Raw genomic sequence first — 22,123 nt, 5'->3', positions numbered from 1 at the left:
TCACTCTCAGCGTAAGAACTGGCCAGCACAGCTTCAGGACAAAGCGAAGAGAGATGCCTTTTCATACAGCACACAGCTTCCCTGTGAACCCCTCACTACAGCATCTCATGAATGTGAAAGCTTCGCATAGCTTTAAAAAAGGACTGGATAAAGCAATGGGGAAAAAGAAAAAACAGTCTGCAAAGGGTCGAAAACGCGCTAACATTCAGAAAAGCAGCAACTGCAATAATTAAATTGCTAGATCTTTTGATAGCAGCTTCATTGTTTCATCTCAGGACATTATCACATATAAAAATATTCCTAAAGCCCAAATAATTAAAGATGCCACATGTTTCAATACTTCTGCGGGAATAACCGCAGTCTCTGAATGAAACCCACAGGCTTTGTAAACGTTTCAACTCTTACAAATGTTTGAAATCACCAAGTTCAAGCACTGTTGGGAAGAAAGCTTCAAAAAAAAGATGCTCTGCACAAGTAACCTGACCAACACACTAACTTTAAAGGAACAACCCTCACATCTCAGCTCCACTCGAATTAACAGAAGGCAAGGCACAGGTACTACACATTGCCTGGGACCTCTGCCTCCAGCCCCCAACCCAAGCAACATCTCCATCTCTACTTTCCACCACACTCATTTCTCTTTCTTCCAACCTTTCACTGTTCCATTGCTTCCCTTGCTTACACACACTTTCATTACCTGTCAAGAGTTAAACTGACAGCTCACACAGAGCTTGTCACTGGGTACCCATGTGAGTGTACACAATTACCTGTGCTAAGTTAAATACACAGAAAACTCATAGAACTAAAGCTCATGCTAACAGCAAGGCAGTAACAGAAATAATGACTGTGCTCGAGATCTATAAGAGGGCTGGAAATTACATGTTCCCCCTACCAGCAAAAATACCAGTGGGCACCATATCGTGTGTCTAACATTAATTCTCATCACACTCCTGTTTCTGCCTGAAACCAGAGCTACTCTGCGATGAAAACAGATCTGCCCAAGATCTGCCTCCCTTAAGTATCTCTTAAATTAATTATCCTGAATTAACTACCCAACCAGCCTGAAGATCAGCCTAACTCAATTGTGCACACAGTTTTTAAATAGACAAGCAGCTGTCCTATCAGTATTATGGTCTTTACAGCCAAGATGAACAGAGAATAACTTGTACTAGGAGTTACTGAACATCTTTTATTAAAGCTGCCATGTGAAATATCACCCTTTCATCAAGATTTTGTTTTAATATTATGCTTACGTGATTCTTAACACATCACATTGAACGTTCCAATGCTGATCTCCAGACACATCAACATGCACAGCAGCTTCCCCAGAAATAGATTCAACACTGCTGTGCAAACAGATTCGCGTAACAAAAGCTTCTTGGCTAAAACTTCAACACAACGTTCACTTTTTTTTTTTTTCCAGGCAGAATCTTGGCTCTAAACCACAACAAAACCATCAAGAAGAACATGTCAGACAGAGAAGGCACTTCAAGGAGAGTGAAAGATGAGCACAGGCTTCTCCTCCTCCCACAGCTCAACATTCAGTATCGCTTTACTGACTCTTCACAGTGCTTCAAGTGGGTTTTGCTTAAAAGCCAAAAGCAACACAAATCCTAAAAACAGCACAAAATCAGGAAGCCCAAGTGCTGTGCCTTCCACTCATTCAAACTTTGAATCCTATTGTTTGCTTCCCGTTTCCATGACTCACTCTCCTTCAAGGCTGCAACAGCAGGAAGGAAGGATACCTGGAACAAAGCTCAACCACTACAGATACACTCTGTTCTTCTGCTACCATAAGCTGAGTACAACAAGAAAAGCTCACCATCAGAGAAGATAAACTGTTAAATGTAGCACTAACCACCTGAGAAAAAGAAATGGCAAGAAATACAATTTACAGCTTCTCTGTATGACCTAGGGTGAGTTTCCTCTGCTCAAAAAGACACACGCTTCAAGGTAAGACTTCCTTGGCTAATGAAGGCTCAGTAAGACACAACCATTGGTCTTGAAATAGCCACAAGTTCCAGAAATGTGCAAGACAGCAGCAAGGCAGATAAAACCATATTCAGTGAGCACTGAACTCTTCTCTTTTTCTTCTTATCAGTGTGGAAACAAGGAATATAATTCTACTTCCGTCATCTCACAGTTGAGGATCCTGTTTACCAAATGTCTTTCTGACATGCACGTAGCAGTATTTTTGGACACACTTTATTTTCAGCATATCATAGCTAAGTCATAAAATGTCATCAAATGTAACCTCAGCAACCAAATTCTATTTCTACTATGGACAAATAACAGTCTTTCATACATTTGACAGTACTTAGCAAAATGACTCATTTTACTTCATTTCAAGGAAAGCATTAGCAGCAAAAAATACACTAAATGAATGGTGATGGATTTTGTTAGCATTTGCTGTGAGAGAAGTTGCAGGAGAGCGAGAGAACTGCTGCCAACAAAAGGCTCCCATGCCAACCTGTTAGTGGATCCATTGTAGCAGTAGTTTGGAAGGAAATCGTAATTGAGTTCCCAAAATACGTGAAGAGTGATTCGTCCATAAGGGGCTGACACATTGTGATTGGCTTCCCTGAACATGGCGTCGAAGCTGTCCAAGGTCATGTATCTGCTCAGAAGTTTGTGAGTCATCTTGTTTACTTCTATCAAGCCATCCAGCTCCTACCAATAAATAAATAAAAAAATAAATAAATCAAGAGGAAAGAAAACAAGCAGTAAATTTAACTAAGTAGAGAACCTCAACAAAGTACATAAATAACCTTGATCGAATAGGAGACTATCAGTGAAAAACGGACAGCTGACTCCTCTCCAGTCTCTTAGTTTAACGATAAAGCTGGAAGGAATCTGTGTTCCCAAGACTCCTCTATGTCTATATTCCGACAAACCCTCTGAGACACTGAGGGTATGACCTGTCTGCACTGCTGGCAGGTGTCTCAAATACAGATATGGGCCAACTAAGCTAAAGTTTAAATTCCAACACTTAAGTGGAGTCAGAAACACATCAAGAAACAGCTTCTGCATTACCTACATTACAAGCAACCACAAAGCTATTTCTGCTGGGTAGAGCAGCTGGTGACTGAACCTTTGTAGTAGTACTGATAGAGATAATACCAGATTTATCACAAATCCTTCTCGTGGTTTAGTCAGGTAAAGAGCTTAATATGAGGCAATGAAAGAGGAGACATTTACAAATGGAGTGAAGGTATCTACAAAGTCACTGCATATGGGCACTGACTTTCAGAATGTTTTTTCTCTTGACAAGAAATTTCCAAGTATGGTTTCTGGTGCTTTCTTTTAAATAAAATACAATAAGAATGATCCACTTTTGACACCAGACACCGAAACACTAGTATTTAGGGAACAGTGCACTGAACACATTAATGATCAGACTTGGTCTAGCAATTGCAAGGCAAGTCACAGCATAGTCTTTAACCAGTATGTGCCAAAAAAAAAAAAAGCCAAAACAGATAAAACAACCTCTCATTCCAAAAAACACCAACGAGCATTGCTTATAGTTGTACGATGACATATGAAGAAATATCCAGAGGGAAACTGGGCTTCTTTTGGCTGTGCAGTCATGCTCCCATACCTATCTGATTCAATTGCTCCACTTTTCAAAGGATTTTCAAACTTGTGAGTGACAGTTAACTTAAGGAAAAAAGACAAAAAGAACCACTGCGATGGCTACAACAGTACTGAGTCCAATCTGAGAATAGAAATGGCTCGATCATTTATCTATTTAGTTTGAAAAACAGAAGAAATTATTTACCTAGTTAAGCTATTAGTATCAGTTTCTCATAGAGGAAACTAAGCAGTTTTCAGCAGAAATGACTATGTAAAAGCAAAGAAAGAAAACTAAAAGAAAAAAGGGAAGATGGTGGGAGGGTGGATGTCAATTTAGCCCTGCCAATTTCTACCTCAAAAAAGAGTAAGAACCTATGACCTAAGAATCCATCAATGGTTTCTGTTCACTTAGCCACTACATTTAAGTACATTTAAGTAATTCAAACAATAGAACACTAAGCATTGAAAAGTCACAAAAAGCCCTACTCCTGCCCATCTCATGGCCTTAGGATTTTATTTATCCTCAGTAAAGAACGATGTGAAATTGGGTGAGTTAACTGCATGTCAAAATCTGACAGGTGAAAAAACAAACATATTACGACAAGACTGACGGTAAACTTTCTTGCACAACTTTTAATTTTTTGCATTCCAGCAAAACAGAATATAGCTTCTAGCTGGCATTTCTGACTGAATAGGAATTTGTCAAATTCATGCTGTCTGGCAATGAAAATTGTTCATTAACATTTTTATCAGGAAACTAACTCTAAAAGACACTTCAGTATTGCACATATGCTCTCCTTCCACATGCCAGATTTCATCCCTTCACAAAAAAGTTTACTTTGATTTTGTCACGCTACAAAAGACAAGGTGGCTGGCTAAACAAACTCCTTTTGATTCTATCAGGCACGGTGCTGTTTTGTTTTGGTTTGTAGTTTATGCATAAGCATACACAGAAATAGGCGTTTCCAAAAACTGCGATCACGAGGATGCTCATTCTCCTTGTTTGCACATAGCTTCTAGAATATGCCTTCTCTACAAGTGCTCTTTACACTTACAGCTCCCGAGGAGCTCAGTCTCTTCAGCCTCTTCCCTGTTCTCCAGGAGTGACTGTACAGTTAATCAGTGAAAGAACACCTAGAGGGCTTCAAGCAAAACTTCAGATTTTTTTTTTTTTTTTTTTGCTCCTACCATTAAAAAAGGAACACGCATGTTTAATGGGAAAAGAAAGAAAGAAAAGAAAAAAGGTGGAACACTCACCACAATGGAAGTCAAATCCTCGCTTTCAAATCGACCAATTGCCAGCTCCATTGATCTATACATAGCTGCTGAAATTCGCTGAGTGATCAATCGGTTCAGGTCTATTGACCTACCAAGAAGCTAAGGAAAAAATGCCATTAAGCTTTGAACTGAACATCAAATCACAAGACAGGCTGCGCAAGAACTATGGCGTTCCACAGATGAATAGACTTTTAAACAGTGAACTTGCATTCCAAACACACAGAAACAAAGTATATGGATAACATTTATAAATCCATGAATGAAGTACTACATTTTACATCTAATTTCTCACAAAAAGAAGTAACATCACATGCTGTATTTATATCTAGATATATATGTATACATATCACCATTTAATGCCTCCATTACATTGTGCCAACAACACATTTGAAAAAACAGTGAAAGATGTTATTAGGAAGACAACGTTACTACACAAAACATTTCTGCTATTTGGCTTGCATTTGCTTAACCTCAACAGTTACTTGTGTTAAAATAGGATCTTTTAAGGTCTTTGTTGGTTTACTACTTCTTAGGACAAAAAAAAAAAAAAACAACTTATCTCAAATATCACTTCTGCCACTTACAAAGCAGAACATAAAGCACAGAAATAGTTTTGAGTATCTACAGAAATCAACTCCACTGGAAAATTGTCAAGCAATGCAAATACAAAAGCGTGAGTTAACTCACTTGGACATGTCTTTGTTTCAGCAGCGTCTCATAGCGGTTGGACTGCAGCAACTGAATAGTTGCTCCCTGATTCTTACATTCTGAACGCAATCGTTTATCCAAAAGCAGGCTATCAAGAAAAGAAGAAAGTGGTTAAAGTATGGCAGACAGCAAACCCAAGCAGAAATGCATGAATAAAAGTTCTTGCTACTGAAATATCTACCTGCCAGCCATTGCCTTGTAGTATGCAAATATTTGGTCTGCCAGCTTGTAGACAAATTGGTCAAAACACAAGTTCACCTTAGGAGAAAGAAAAAAAAAGTGCATTTACAGCTACTTAGTATTAAAAGAGAGAAACTTATCCAAGACTTTCTACCACTTAGCAAATACAAGTAAAAGAATTAACATTTCTGAAGTTCCTTGCACAAGAGAAGAGAACATTCAGCCTTCAGCATTAATGCAAAGGGTTTTGTAAAGATCTACACATTTCCTTGCAATGTTGCAAATCAGTCATCCATCTTCTGTTTTCTCAGCTTGATCCTTATCTCCATCATGAATCTCTTGCAATAGGTCTCACCCTTTAACTTAGTTTCCACGTTAATGTACAGACTACTTTTCTCCTGTAGGTAAGATTGCTTTACCTCTGCCTCAATCTCATCATAGAGGAACTGCTTCTTAAATTTAGTAAGTGCATAATGAGCACTGTCATTATAAAGGTCCAAAGAATACAGAACATACCTGAAAGAAAAAGAATAACAAACAAAAAAAATTACATGTCTGTAGAGATTATGGTCCTTCAAAATGCTTAAGTCAACATATTTTAAGCCTGTGAATATTGTGATCTACACACATCTGCCAAGTTAACAAGATTTTTTGTTGTTAGAGTTTATATATAAAGATTCGTACTTGCTCATTTCAGAAAGTTTTGTTAGTTTAATAATTTTATAGGTAAGATTGCAATCAGAAACTTGCTTTCCAGATACAGTTTTTCATCAGATGAAACCATGCTTGCTCTTACTACCCTCGATTACACTGAGTAGGTAATCAATTACGTTGATTATATTGAGTTATTAAGAAGGTCTACTGCAAAATAAGCCTAGAAGGAGAACTCATCCAGGGAACAACATATTTACATGCTGCATATTTACATGAAATATTTCACATTTTATTCACTTCAGAAAGAAAACCGTGAGTTGTGGAAGTAAGCAAAGAGAAGAGGAAAATTGTAAGATCGTTTAGAATACCTTCTCAGTGACTGCTTGTTAAAATCAATTAAAGCAGTAACATTATAATACAGAGTGAGTGGTAATCATTAAGAATAATCATTCAGTGGTAGAGCACAAGTAGGTCTTACTCCATCATCGATGCCTCTTTGGTCTCCAAAATATGATCTGTCAGAATCCAAGGCATGGACATCTCAATGGGAAACTGGATTCTTCTTCCCATGGTCAGCTCTAAGAAGAATTCCCTGAACCACAGCTGGGACAGATCACAGCATTGCTGCAGGGTTTCTTTTGAGATAAATAAGGCAGAATTACACTTCTTACAGAAGTACATCAAGAACAATACAACTGTGATTCTGATGATGCAATGTGAAACAAATAAAAGCAGGCATTGAGTCATACACAAATCAAATGTGTAAACTCAATTCCAAATGCAGAGCCCATGACTTTCTGAAATAGTTCTGAACTCCATGTTGGCCCCCAAAGAGGTGCCTTATTACAGAAAATACTGAGGAAGTGGACCAGACTACCAGTTAAATGGAAAAATTATGCACACCATTATGGGGGGTTTCTAGTTTAACTTCTCATTTAGGGTCTGCTCCTCAGCTGTGCACTGAACTTTGGGAAGTAGCTGGTGAAGGAGACAATACGGTACTGGGACTGTTAGTACTGTCCATCCCTCTGGAGGACTGAATCACTCCACACATTTCTGTCGATCAGATGGGCAGGAAGTGACATACAGACACATGAAGAAGGGATTAAAACAAAAAGTTTCTAAGGCCACTGTCAGGGACACATATACGTTTTCCCACCACTCCAGTAAACACTCAGCACAAGCCTTCATTTGTAGAAAGCTTGAGAGCCAAAACAAAAACGAACTTTTTACACTAAAGTCTTCCAAAGACAGAAGCGCTGCTCACCAGTAGCATTATAACATAAATTAACAGGCTCCCCCTTCTTTGAGGGTAAAGGAGTCCAGTAACAAAACAAAAATGAAAGACAGCACAGCATGGTGATGACAAAGACTAAATACATTCAATGTCAGTAGGTGAATTCTTTAGGACAGCATGTTTCCGATTACAATTAACTGAATAGTAAGAGTGGTGAAATGACATCAAATTTACCACAACAGAGAATCTGTTCTCTCTGTATTTAAAAAAAAAAAAAAAGAGGAAAAAAATTAAAAAAACACCCCAAACAAAACACAAAAATGACTTCCTTTTTAAAATTTCAATGCACAAAGACTTATCTGTCCCTTGTTTGCATGAATACATTAAAAAAAAAGTGAGGTAACAATATGAAATTTGACCCATTATAAATGAATGTGTAACAAGTCAAAATAAACCTACCACAATAGTGAATATCACGTCTCAGAAATTGTTTGGACAGACCAAGGCTTTTGATCAATAAAACAACGGTAAGTTGGCTTAGGCAATCGGAAACATTTCCCAGGTTGTGTTAGAGGTGTTAGGACATGCTAAGCTTGACACTGATCATCTCCATATCTTACCACTGAAATTTATCAAATGAGTGTAGAAGAAAGACTCGCGATGGAATTTTTCTATGTCCAATATGGTGGGCCCCTCAAGGCTACTTCTCAAGGTTTTCTTGGAACCACTTTTGTCAGCAATGAGGGACTCTAACATAGTTCTCACCATGTAAAGCTGTATCATTAAAGGAAACAATTGTGGTGGAGGGGGGGAAAAAAGGAAAATACACATGGCACATTAGTTGAGCAACACTGAGAATTACTACCAGTAAGCGACTGCTCCACTTCAAATTGAAAATTGGCACTGTGTGGGCAAAAGCCTTCAGGCAAGAGGAACAGATGCAGCACTAGCCTACCCAGCAGCACAATGCCTACCCATGCCAAGGGGCCTCCACTGACACTGAGCAGCAGACCATTTGCAGTGGAACAGTTCACATCACCACAAAAGTAGAAGTAATAAGTAACGTCTTACCACCAAAGTTTAACAGAGGCGGATAGATGTAGGACTGCCTCAGAAACTTGTGTGTCATATGCAATAGCTTTTCCAGTCCCAGAGCCTTGAGCTGCTTCAACAGCTCAGCAGAGTTTAAGGACTCTGTCATAGTGCGAACCATGTAGAGCTAAAAACCAACAGACAGGGGCAGGCAGGGGAGAGAGAATCAGTTAATAAAAACACACAGGTAAATAAGGAAGGGGAAACAGAAGCAGAGAAATTGTGTTAGTTTGTTAAAAATGAAAAGCAGCATAGTAAGCACGCAAAGGAAAGTAAAACACTCCTAAAACAGAAAGGTTTCTTCCTTCAGAATAATCGTTGCCACTCGGTGCTCCCTGAGGCGAATGGAAAAACCACCATTCACCTCAGCAGATGTGGAGCCAGGCCCTCAGCCATTGGCTTCTCAGAGTATTTCACAAAGATTTCCATGCATGTCCAATTTGTAAATAGCCATTTTAGAACTGTAGGAGATTGAGAAAGAAGTACCTAGAGTTGATAGGTTTGACCTCCTCCCCTCAGACGTGTGCCACCCCAAGAGCAGAAAATACAACAGAACCGTACGCTCTGACGAGCCTTTAGCTGCCATTGAAACAAAGCCCTCAGAAACACCAAGCATAGAGAAACACACTGGTGGAAATATATATACTTATATTTTTTGATTATTTTCCTCAGAAAATTAGAAATCAAAACAAAATCTTCATTAGAATCATCTTAGTAAAACTTATGCAATCTTTTATTACCCAAGACTGTTATCCACATGTGTTCTCTTCCCCACAGATGTATATAAAAATATTTGATTTACAAACCACGGTGGCCTTCAGTTTTTCACCCAAAGTGCTCAGTACCTCATTTTCTCAGTTGAGCTATGAATACCCAGGCCATACACTCTCCAAACAAACTTACAAATAGAATAAAACATGAAATTACACAGAGAAAACAGAACTAATGTCTAGGTATGGGATTTTGATACCACAGAAAACGCACTTGAAATACCTGCTGTTTTAATAGTAGCACAATATCATACAGATTTTAGGGAGCAGCATCATTATTCATTACTGAACAAGATGAGGGATCTTGTCATGATTCAAATACTCTCCCATATTTTATATTTAAATTCTAAATATAATTTAAAACTATAATTTAAAACAATGTAATTTATGCAATTTAACTGGAAGAAAAAATCTACCAGCCACACTGGAGAGAATCTAAAATGGAAACAGTTAAGAAATAATTCAAATCATTCCAAAATATTATATTAAAATATTAGGAGCTCAAGGAGAAAATATTTCTTTGAAGTGAGTCAAATTACAGAGATGGAACACCTGGAAAATCACACATCTGAATAAAAAGTGACAGCAACCCAGAGAGATGATTTGGTTAAGCACACATCATTTTGTAAAGATAGATCTAATCAAAGTAGATTTTGAACATTCCAAAAGAAAACTGCGCTTTAAAGTAGTTTAGATCAGAGAGAAAATATGACATGCAATAATAACGGACAAATATCACAAGCATTAGCTGGGAAAATACCTGAGTACTGGAGGGTCCCACCGCACGCCTTGGAACTTTGATATCAAAGCCACTTTTGGGGTCTTTTTCTCCCCTTAGAGCCGGGTCATTGAATGGCTCATGACCTGCTTCCCAGTCACAGACCGTCTTTCTGATGGCCTGCAAAACACTGAACACAATTCACACTACTTCAGACTTGTATGCATCCAAGTGCACAGAAACTTTGCAACAGCGTTCTGGAGCTCAGGGTAATTCAGAGGAACCACAAACAACATTGTCAACAACTTCAAGAAGGCCAGATCCACACGATAATAATTTTACACTGTTCCCTCAGAAAGGATATTCCAGAGCTCTCCTCCTTTGTCAGAAGAAAGCTGACCTCTGGAACTGGTTTGTCAGTGACAAAACCCACTTGGCAAGAATTTGCCTTCGTGATCCTTACCGAGTGCATCAAGCCATTCTGTATTCCTATACCACAATATGCAGGCAAGTTAATCACACTAAAACAAGACAATTTGAGCTTGAATTGAAAAGAACAGAATTCCTGCTTCCTGCAGAACTCTTGAATTCATCTGGGTTTTATACAAACATTATACTTCAACTAAACTGGGAGTATACAAATGATAAACAAGGTAAGCTTGAAATCGAACAACTAGGGACACAAAAACAAAGTAAAAAGTCATAGCAATCAGTGTGGGCAGACAGAGCATTTGGAAGATAAGTGGAGGGCTAATAAGTCAGAAACAGCAGAAGTGAAGAAATAAAGCAAGATGCCAAGAGGGCAGAGAAAAGACTATGGGATGTAAACATCAGACACAAGGAAACACTTGAATCATAAGAAAGGTGGACAGCAACACCTTTCTTCAAAGTAAAAGTACTAGTCTTTCTTTAAATCTTACAGTACTTATCTTTCCTTAAAAATAAACTACAGGCAATCCTGTAAGAAATCCTGAGGTAGTGCTAAGAAGCTCATGACAACCCAGACTCCTGCCTTAGCCATACTGGCAGCCATCCATTTTTGACTACGGACTTGAATTTTTTAGACTCCCAACATTCATTCAGCCAAGTTATCTCTTAATACCATACAGATGACAAAGGGAGCACGGATTCAAGAGGCAAAATTTATCAACTATGCAATCTGCATCAAATTTAATAAGACTTAAAGAAAAGAATATAGGCAGAGATGAAAAGAAGACTGTTACCTCTGAATGACGTTTTTCTTCTTTTTGATCGCTTGTCTTAATGGCTCTCTAAGTGTGACCTGGGCAAAGTCCTGAAGAGCTGCATAAATGGTATGGCGGATTGCATGATTGAAAACACTTTCCATTCTTCCCATCAGCACCTGAAGACCTTTGATCATGGCAATCACCTGGAAAAAAAAACAGCTTTTTTTCATTTTGTTTGTATATTTGTTCAAAAAGTCATTTTTTTAAATATAGAAAAGAAGGGGAATTAACAAGTTCAAAAAGGTAAAGGAGAAAGTCACTCTGAAGAGGCTAGTTTTCCTGTAGCCCTTCTGTGTTTAGAATGGAGGAAAACATGAGTTTTCAGAGTCAGTGCAGGCATACTGTATTTTCACACAGAAAATGCCTACAGAGAAAGTTCTCTTTTGTATGGAATTAATCTTTGGAAAATTCCTGTCTAAGAAGAAAAAGAAAAATTTCTTACCTCAACCAAAGCAAACTTCTCCTCACTAGTATAATTGTATCTTGTTGCTCTTTCATACTCTTCTGCATTGTCAGGACAATCTTTATTAGAGTATTTGTCAGTCGGATGTACCAGTTTCCATGAATACTGGAGTTCACAAAGTGGAAGAGGGAGAAGAAAGATGGAAACAAAAAAGGCCTGATAAACAAAACATACCTGACCACAAATAACACGCTTATAAAATACTCTGATGTTTGCAAGATCATCTGAAAAATATTTCGTACTATTCTCAAAACCTGCATAAATTCTGAAACAGAAATGCCAACTCAATAATTTGCCTAACAGACTTTCTTGAAAGACAGCAATCTTGTATTACCTCAAAAAATAAATTCGCACTCAGCAAGTAATGCACTTTGAAGTGTATTTTAGTGAGCATAGGAAAAATGTCTCGTCTCTTCAGCCATGAGAAACAGAGAGAAATAAGAGCGTAACAAAAAATAAAAATCTATCACATACACAAAACAAGGAGCTTCCAAGTTGGCCACATTAAAAATTCAAAAGACAACTGGAAAGCTATGCAGGTTTTTCAATGTTTATGAGGCTTAGAGGTGTGGAAACAGCTGTATTATCTGTGATAGTAACATCTGCACAGCCTGCACTTCTCTTAAACACTGCCTTTTCAAGTGCTGCAAACACAGCTCAGAACGTTCCTAAGCAGTGTAGGTTGACCTAATATCCAGTAGTGTACATCTGATTAAAAGTTTTGAGTTCAACAAATACTTCATTCCGGTTGATTTCTTTGCATACATGCTAGACTACAGAGCAATATAAATTTGCCTAGTTTATTTGCAGAAATTGACCTACAGTGAATGAGAATATCACAACCTGTAATCCAAGAGTAATAAAGAGGACACTGGCAAAACTACTGAAGTACCTGGGGAGCATTAGGATCACTAGGTTAAACCGGACACCAAACATATGCTGAAACTTTTCAAATGAACATGATGTATGTAACAAGGTTAATGGACACTGAGTGAATTAAGAAAACAGATCAATAAGTGAGATACTCCATGACAGAAGTCAGTCTCAGTAGGAGGGCAGATGAACTGACGTGACAAGCACTTAAGGGAATCCATACATATCAAAAAGACAAAGAAAAGCATGGACCTAAAATAGGCAAAAATAGAAAAAAAAAATACAACCAAAAACAGCTGCTGCAGTTTGTTCTGGAACTGGGAATATAAACACAGGTAAAAATGAGAGATTTCTACAGAGGTATAACAAAGCAGGATCAAATCTGTCTTCTCTCATACAACATATCATCTGTTTCAACCCCTTCAAGGTTATGCTTTGCTGTAGGTAAGACACACAGCTTTTATCTAAGTATTAGTCTGGAATATAAGAAGTATTCCCACAGTCTCCTCTTCAGTTTCTGCATTAAGCAGTTTCTGATTAAAAAAAAAATACACAAATTAACTAGCGTCTGTTTTTAAAATAAATTATTAAGACACAGACAAACAACTTTGCAGGCTATTTCCTCTCCCTCATCTCTCCTCAAATTTTATTTTCCCTACATTTACCTTCCTTAAATGACTAAAGTCTTCCTTATATCTTCTCCCATTGGCTAACAGGAGCCTTTCCATCTTTTTTTGTGCACAGTTAAGACCTCTCGTACTTCAATTTACTAAGTGATGACATCTAACCATGGCCAACTGAACATGCTGTATCACTTCCTATATGACTGCATGTTTGTATGCATATTTTTAACAGTGTTATTTTAAGCAACATATATGAGAAAATAAATGGAGTCTTAGTCTATGAAGCGTGTCAAGAGCAACACAAAAGCATCTGGTCAAGGCTCACAGGTGAACATCTATCCACTAAAGTTAAGAAGTTAAATGTAGTGTGTGAGAAAGCACGTGCTACTGGATATTCAAAGCAGTAACATTACTCCTAGATTTTGAGAGCTGAGGTACCACTTTCCTCTTGGAACAGTCTGGAGCAGAAGGAGTAAAGGAGTGAAGGAAAAGAGGAGAAGACAATTAAGGGAACAGTACATAATACGTGTTTTTTTGTTCTGTTAAAGCAAAGCCTGTCCGACCTCTTTTTCATCTGTTTTTCTTCCTCAGAAAACATACCACTTCCATGACATGTGCACTCCACTGGGAGAGAAGCTGCAAGCCTTGGAGAGAAAGATCAAAGAGCTTCCTATACTCCGCATCTGTTTTTTGAGCTTCCTGTCGGCCAGAACCAGTCACCACCTACGATGTTTTTAAAGAAACAAAAAATCAAAACACTTTGTGTACTGCATCTACAGTCAAATTTCTAAGTATTTTTTTAAGCATTAAACAGCATCACTTATCAAGACTTGGGTACAATACATTAATATCAGCTTTTCCTTCTAAAGAATTATCTTCTTTCTGTTAAAAGTCTGTTAAATTTCACAGACTTTGGTCAAGATAGAAACCACCAGGACTTCCTATCACCAAAATATCACTGCAGACAAACTCAAGACACTGATTATATATTATATATACATGTGCACTTGATTTTACTTTTCAACCAATCTCTTAAATGTTAGCTTCATTCAAAGTGTTACGAGCACACATTTGGAGTAAAGTTCAGACAACTTATTCCTAAAGAGACACGTCAAAAATTTCTGGGATATGTAGATAACAGAAGAAGACTGCAGTTTGTATCATGTATCAGAGGTTAAGATTTAAAATTTCAATAGCGCAAATATCATTCAGAGAATGGGTACTAGTATTGCAGCCAGCTTTTCTTGAGTCAGGTCTTTCAGCTCTACCATTTACCTAGCCTGAGATTTGCCTACTTTTAGATGTTTTACAATAACTGCTAGCCAGCGATGTAAAATTTGCACAAATAGCTCTACTCCCCACACCTCACTGTTGCTGTAGCGAGCCAGTTCTGATATGAAACGCATATGGTCTTCTCTGATTTGGATCATCTGCTCGCATATATTGTACTGGGGACTGCTGCTGGAAGACGTGCACGTCCATCTGTTGCAGAAGACAAAAAAAAAACTTCAATCAGTTGAGGCAATAAAGAGTACGGCTGCTACTAAAAAAGAACGAACAAAACTGTGTGACTTCTTTTATTCCTTAAGCCTTCCTTCTCATCCATTTGAGGTTTTTCCTCTCCTGTTCTACTTTGCTGCTGCTGTGAGATACAACCTGCCATCTCTCTTCAATGGCATACACTTAGGGACAGGACCAAAAAGGATGGAAAGGCAGGGCAGAGGGACAAGTATAGGCCATACGATGTTTAGCTACTTTCAGCTTGTTTTCCTTTATTCATGTTTAACTAAGAAGAGCTTACAGTATGCTCCAAATAGAAAAATAGTTATGATTAAATACTATTAACATGTTATCAAGAGAGTCACAAAATACATGCTACCAAATATTGTGTTAAACAGCCTTATACTTTTAGTAGCTCAGTAGACTCGCTACTATTGATTTTCTCTTAGCAATTACATGCAAGTTACATATTTTTTTCCACAGGAATTAAAATGCAAAGCACTACATTCTAAATCAACGTAACTGCATGGAGGGAAAGTCTCAGAGGAGCACAGGAACGTTTACTAAAATAAAGCAATAACCATAAACCATGGAACAATTTATATAAAACAGCTGGATTTTCCAGCCATTTTGCTGTTGTACTCCTAACAAAACAAAAAGAAGAGGGACACAAGCTAAGTTTCTGCTCCATGTACAATATACACATGCACTACTGCTCACCTTGCTTAGTACAATCCTTCATTTCTTTTAAAGAAAGTTTCACATTTAAAGGAAAAAATAAAAATTACATTAGTGTAAGATATATTTTATATCCTCCAACCCAGGTGAAAAGCAATGCCACTGATGCAAGAAATAGCTCAGCAGCACAGAAAGGTCTTTAAACAACCTGTCCTTTCCATTGTATCTACTACGTGAATTACATTAATAGTGAAATACCCACACCAAAAAATGGACCAAGGTGAAATTCCTATTAAAGTAATTACCACAGATTATCGAGTGATTATGAAATTATACTTTATGGGTCTGACCTTCCCCAGCCCATATTCTTCCCTCTCTGTATCCTTGTCCCACTTACCTGGATTTATTTTCCTCATAATGGGCACTCGTCTTAATGTATCTTGCAAGTTCAATCTGCATATCACCAAAGAGCGGGACAACCTGCAGCTGCTGTACACAGGGAATAAATCAGAATAGATAAATGATGAAATATGCATCTTAGTGAAAGGAAACCACTATTTACCCAATGATAGTCCAAAGTGATCTTTATTTTATTTAATTATATAAATCTGGGTGTATAGTTAAAATGCAAGGGGAATTACCTTCTACATTACATATTAGGAAATGCTTCTCTTAACCAACCTTAAAGAATTTGTCAATCTTGGCTAAATTTATCCTCTTTTTTGCATCCAGCTTGTAGATGTTGCTGACACTTCCATCCATCAGGTACAATCCAAAGCCCATAACCTGGCAAAAGAAAAAAATCAAACCTCTCTGCAAAAGGACCTCAGGGCTAAAAACATGCTGAAAATATCTGTCATGAGATAAATGTTCAGTATTTACTCTGCACCTTTTCTTTCACTGCAAGACACGTAGTAAGTAACGTCAACTAATTTCACATTGCCTGGCACTCTCTTATTAAATATACCTACTTCAACTAAATGTTTCTGCTTACTAACCCTAATTTTAAGCTACTTGCTTCCTCAAAGCTTTGATACGCAGTATCACCTCCAGAAGCCTCTTACATAAATCTGCCACCTATCTAGAACTAAAATTTCATAGTTCCTTTCTGCTGTTGTTATACTTCATAGAAACACTGTTCTGTAGAATTAGTTTCCTAACAAGGCTGCAGTTCAGTTTGAATAACTTCAATTTATGAAGAACAAAAAAAGGATTAGAAGTTTTCTTAAGAGATTTAGTGTTTAAAATAAAAGCAAAAAAAAAAAAAGACAAAGACATTGGAGAATAAAAAAGAAAGGGCAACATTTGAGTTACTTGCCTCATGTGGTTCTGGCAAAAGGAAACAAAAAAACAACAGGAATTCAAACATCTTTGTTCTGCTTCAACTTTTCTGTAAGTTCGTACTGAAAAGAAACTTACTTTCAAAAGCATATGTTTCTCACTGGGGGTTAGATACATTTTGTTTTCATAGTAGTCCACACACAAATTCACAATATCTGCAAGCAGTTCTTCATAGCCAACAATCACTTCCAACTGCTGCTGTAAAGACTAAAAAAAAAGAAGAGGACATTAGTCCCACAGGATCAGCACCTACTACCAAACTGAAAGGGTTTTCTTTTAAAGGTTTTATACAGCACTCAGTATTTTGGAAAAAGACAATAAAAACTTACTTGTGTTATCTTGTTGTGGTTAGCAAGGAACATGGAGAGATTCTGGGATTCTTGAATGGACTGAGGATCTGCCATTTTCCGTAGGAACTGAGCAGCTCTTTGCAAACAGAAGGAAAAAAAAAACCAACCGTATTTCCCTTTGATGGCACTGCTTGTAAGCAAACTCATCCCCTCTCAGCAGAAACACACTCATCTCCACATCTACCAGGTAGTGAGCAGAACTCTAAGACATCACCAAACCTGTAACTGTCAGTACAATCAGTACAATGGCAACACTATTTGTTGCTCATATTAGGTTGTTGACCTTAGTGCATCTCCCATCTCCAAGCTCCTGAATCAGGCAGAAAGAGAATTTGACACACAAGGCCAGTGCTTTCTCGCCACAGCTTCACAAAAACATTTTAGCCAAACACAGACTGTGCATTCTACAGAGCTGCACCAAGATCCTCTTTTGCAAAACAGAGAAGGCTTTCTAAGAAAACAGCTGAAAAGAAAGGTGTAAGTTCTGTATCTGGAAGAGATATACAGACACAATCCACCCTGAACAAACTGTTTTCCAATCCCAAATCTCCAGCTGCATCTTACTTAAAAGTCCAACTGAAACCAAATTATAAATTATTTGGTATATTTCTCAACTGATGACTGTAGACCCAAGCTGTGTAACAACCAAGGAAAAGGCAGCCTTCTAGAAAACACAGTTTGTCCTCCAACAGCAGCGCACCAAATAAAAAAAGGCAAGCCAAATAAATTTACAAGGTCTCTAAACACAACAACTACAAATGGCACTTAGTGGTAAAGGAAAAAACTCTACATCTCACGTAAGTGGATCAACACAGATAAAATTAGCTAGCCTTTGTCTAAACACTTTTCTGCATGAAAGACTGCAGATGCTAGAGCTGGCATGAAGACTGTCCTCCCCTGCTGATTTGACCTCTGTGTGCGACAAAAGTTACCTGCTACCATCTGGCTGTCCAAGCGCAAAACTCAGCTGCTGGTATCCTACCCTTTTATTGACAACCTTTAAAGAGCAACTTTGAGCTACAAGTACCAAAACTAGATGCCAAAAACCAGAGTAGCACAAAAAGTCAGCTTTCTCAATCTTGAAAAGAAAAGCAGTACTGAGCAATGCATATCCAATACATTTAGTGAACACCAAGACAGAAGTATTTGCTAGTTTTGCCTTAAAAGACAGAGGAACCTTTTGTTGCTGGAAGAGCAGCATAAAGAAAGTCAATTTAGTCAACAGCTCAGCCGCAGTAATTGCAGAAAAAGCTGCCCAAAAAGCAGCTACTGCTGCCATCTTGTGGGAGTTCTATCACCCCACAGCATAAATCCTGCTCCTGTCCTTCACAGCTTACCGCTTGTAGGCTGAATGGTCGTTCTTCACGCTGCACTTCATGTTCTTCAGCTCATCCAGTACTGCAAACATGTTGATAAATTTGCCCAGTGTGATCAGATATGCTTCAGAGACGAAGTCTTTTCTCCTCTCCGCATGGCACAAGCGTCTCACCTCCCCACAAAACCGTTCAATTGCATTTCTCTAACAGAAAAAAAAACAAAAAAAGAGACGAGTCAGAGAGTAAAAGCCATGATGCTTCCAGTGTTGCCAGTAGGAGTAGGGAAGTCATTGTCCCTCTGTATTCAGCACTGGTGAGGCCCCACCTCGAGTACTGTGTCCAGTTTTGGGCCCCTCACTGCAAGAAAGACATTGAGGCCCTGGAGCGTGTTCAGAGGAGGGCAACAAAGCTGGTGAGGGGTCTGGAGCACAAGTCTTATGAGGAGCGGCTGAGGGAGCTGGGATTGTTCAGTCTGGAGAAGAGGAGGCTCAGGGGAGACCTTATCGCTCTCTATAACTACCTGAAGGGAGGTTGTAGTGAGCTGGGGGTCAGCTTCTTCTCTCTTGTAACTAGTGACAGGACGAGGGGGAATGGCCTCAAGTTGCGCCAGGGGAGATTTAGGCTGGACATTAGAAAATACTACTTTTCTGAAAGAGTGGTCAGGCGCTGGAACAGGCTGCCCAGGGAGGTGGTGGAGTCACCGTCCCTGGAGGTGTTCAAGAAACATTTAGATATAGTGTTGAGAGACATGGTTTAGTGGGGTTATTGGTGGTAGGTGGATGGTTGGACTGAATGATCTTGTAGGTCTTTTCCAACCTAGCTAATTCTATGATTCTATGATTCCAAGAAAGATTTATTGCACAACTGAAAGTCTGACAACTGTCTGTCTTCCCCTTTAAGTGAGCCCTTCCACTGTCAAAACAGTTCACTTTGGTGCACCTACAAGGGCTAATGAAAAGTACCACTGAAGCTGAAAAGTGTTTAAGGCATGAGAGGCCAGCAACACATGAGCACAGCCTTTCCAGCTTCCCCTCCATGTACTACAAGCGCTATAAGGGATTTTAGCCACAGAACCTACCAGGCACAACTGGAAATATTATTTGCAGTCTGAAGTCATAAAAATATAAAATCCCTTTGAAACAAGTGATTTTATATTCTTTAATGAGTTTTTGAGTTTAGGGCAATCACCTTGAACGAGAGGAGATTTTTGTAGTCAGTAAGATCCATCAATTTAGGAAGATAAACAGAAAATGCTACACTGCATTCATTCTCCTCTTCCTGTGTGCTCCAGGGTTTGCAAGCTCTAGTTGCTCTGGCTCCTGCAGAAAAATGCCCGGAAACATCTTCCATCCACTGAATAAAGTGGCAAGCTGCTGGTATAGGAGGAGAGAGCAAGACAAATAGCTGCTCTCCAGTCCATATTTAGTTTGGGTGGCTGGCAGGTCAGAAAAACTGGGTTAGCTTGCCTCAAGTATGAATTTCTGCAATAGAGTTGCACTGGGTGCTACAACGTCCAGGTTTGTAGAACCCTCAACCACCCAACAAATGGTCTCTGTGCTGTGACGGTCTTATGCATACACATGAAATGTGTTGTATTTCTATTTCCTTTCCTTCTACAGTGCCAGAATGGTCTCCATGTGCTGTGCGGGGACCACATGCAATTATCTTCTATATTATCCTCAAAGTCTTAATGGAGCAATCTCTTTTTGGTGGCGTGCAGCAATAGAACAAGGGGCAATGGGCAGACAGTGGAACGCAGGATGTTCCATACAAACACAAGGAAGAACTTATTTACTGTGAAAGCAGTGGAGCACTGGAACAGGATGCCCAGATTGGCTGTGGAATCTCCATCTCCGGAGATACTCAAGACCTCTCTGGATGCCTTCCCCTGTGACCTGCTGTAGGGAACTGCTTTAGCAGGGAGTAGGATTCAATGACCTCTTGAGGTCCCTTCCAACCCCTGCAATTCTCTGATTCTGTGAGAACACCTGAAGTTAAGACAAGCATTAGAAATGCTGCCCTTCTGAGAGACCTTTTTCTCCCCCAAAGTATAACGACTAGGTTGAGTATCTGAGCATATAATATTAAGCACACAGAAAAAGCACGTAAGCTTACAAACAAATTTTTTATTTCTATTCCTTTTACCTGGAAATACATAAAATTCATCAGTTTTGTGACTTCTGGCTCCAGAACCTCCACAGTTTTCTCATAAATTTCTACTCTGTTAGGCTGCTCGTTGCACTTAACCTGAAGACAATTAGAGATAACATTACACTTACAGCTTTCCCTGACAAAAAAAAACTCCCTCAGAAACTAAGATCCCAAATGACAAGCTGGCAAACGTATTATCTTCTTGACAATACAAATTTAAGGCATTAATTGCTGGCTTTAGAAAAATTGCATAGAATTACTAAGATTCACCATGAATTTAAAAATATAAATTAAGATTTTTTCTCTATTACCTCTACTTCTTGTACTTTAGTATAAAAATATTTGCCAGGTGTTGTCAATTCACAATTTTAATTTTGTTCACTTTCCTAAGGCATCTTAACATTCTTACCATCCCTTCCCTGTATCACCATTCCCAGACACATATTCACAGGATTTTATTTTTGTATACAGATCAAGAAAACACTGCATAGCTCTGACATGTAGCAAACGACCATCTAGAAACCTAGAGCATTTAACGCGAATGCTAATTATTACATGTTATATCACCTGTTAAACCTGCTCTGAATTTAAATATTTGAAGGAAAAAAAGAAAGTCCAACTAGCTCCCAAGTGTTAAGACACTATTCTACGGCATGCTCAGCTTGCTGATTCAGGGATCAAAGCAAACTTAATTTCAGAGCTCATTAATAAATCTGTAACCAAAACAAGATAGAAGTCCACATGCTGATGATGGTTTCATTTTGACCCTTTACCTGGGGAATGGCTCTTGAGCAGCTCCTCCATGTATATAACATGACTGCATACTCCTGGCCCTCTTCTAACATTTCATTCTGTAAGAAAGACAATTGGTAATAATAAGGCATTGCAAAACAAAGGAGTTAAATTCACTTTTTTGCCATTGTTCCAAAGAAAACCATTTCTCTTACCAGAAAGTATATGTACAAATGTGTTCTGCAAGCTAAATGATACATCTTACTGCATGTACGTAAAATAGCATCACCATAACACATCGGTGCAGCTGGCATACTGCATGCATCAGTGCTGTTTGTACCATTAAAGAAACACAGCAGTTGAACTAATGAGTTACAGATGCCCAGCTTGGGCAACTGCTAAAATATTCTACCTACTCTCAGGCATGTTTTAACATTCAATCTAATTCTGAGGAAATTCTTATCACCTGGGGACTGTAGGTAATCAAAACAATCAAAATGAGTCAAGAACGTGCCAGATAACTTTAAAAGCAGATTGATGTAAATTGATGTAATTTTCAGTCGCATGTAACCTATGCATTCCAGAGTTTGTGAAGTGGCTTCTAGAATGACAAGACGTATTACTTCTCATTTTTCAAAA

The 22,123-nt window shown here is 38.5% G+C and overlaps 1 protein-coding gene across 2 annotated transcripts in view; it reads right to left on the bottom strand.

The window, feature by feature from the left end:
- CYFIP1 (cytoplasmic FMR1 interacting protein 1) overlaps positions 1-22,123 on the bottom strand; it is a 68,604-nt gene that overhangs the window by 31,344 nt on the left and 15,137 nt on the right. Inside the window, exons 4-22 of one of the 2 annotated variants that reach the window (XM_021412084.1) lie at positions 21,526-21,603; positions 20,747-20,848; positions 18,623-18,804; positions 17,265-17,361; positions 17,014-17,142; positions 16,276-16,380; positions 15,992-16,083; positions 14,781-14,898; positions 14,017-14,139; positions 11,900-12,025; positions 11,434-11,600; positions 10,253-10,400; positions 8,251-8,404; positions 6,872-7,028; positions 6,159-6,255; positions 5,741-5,817; positions 5,539-5,647; positions 4,831-4,950; positions 2,471-2,670 (exon numbers count right to left, since the gene is read on the bottom strand). In XM_021412084.1, the coding sequence (XP_021267759.1) occupies positions 2,471-2,670; positions 4,831-4,950; positions 5,539-5,647; positions 5,741-5,817; positions 6,159-6,255; positions 6,872-7,028; positions 8,251-8,404; positions 10,253-10,400; positions 11,434-11,600; positions 11,900-12,025; positions 14,017-14,139; positions 14,781-14,898; positions 15,992-16,083; positions 16,276-16,380; positions 17,014-17,142; positions 17,265-17,361; positions 18,623-18,804; positions 20,747-20,848; positions 21,526-21,603 (2,381 nt within the window). Of the gene's footprint in view, positions 1-2,470; positions 2,671-4,830; positions 4,951-5,538; positions 5,648-5,740; positions 5,818-6,158; positions 6,256-6,871; positions 7,029-8,250; positions 8,405-8,701; positions 8,850-10,252; positions 10,401-11,433; positions 11,601-11,899; positions 12,026-14,016; positions 14,140-14,780; positions 14,899-15,991; positions 16,084-16,275; positions 16,381-17,013; positions 17,143-17,264; positions 17,362-18,622; positions 18,805-20,746; positions 20,849-21,525; positions 21,604-22,123 lie in introns of both variants that reach the window. The other variant, XM_021412093.1, reaches the window with a different exon arrangement.

Source organism: Numida meleagris, chromosome 1 (genome assembly GCF_002078875.1).
Source record: "Numida meleagris isolate 19003 breed g44 Domestic line chromosome 1, NumMel1.0, whole genome shotgun sequence".
Taxonomy (NCBI): Eukaryota; Metazoa; Chordata; class Aves; order Galliformes; family Numididae; genus Numida; species Numida meleagris.
This window is presented reverse-complemented; position numbering and strand designations above follow the sequence as displayed.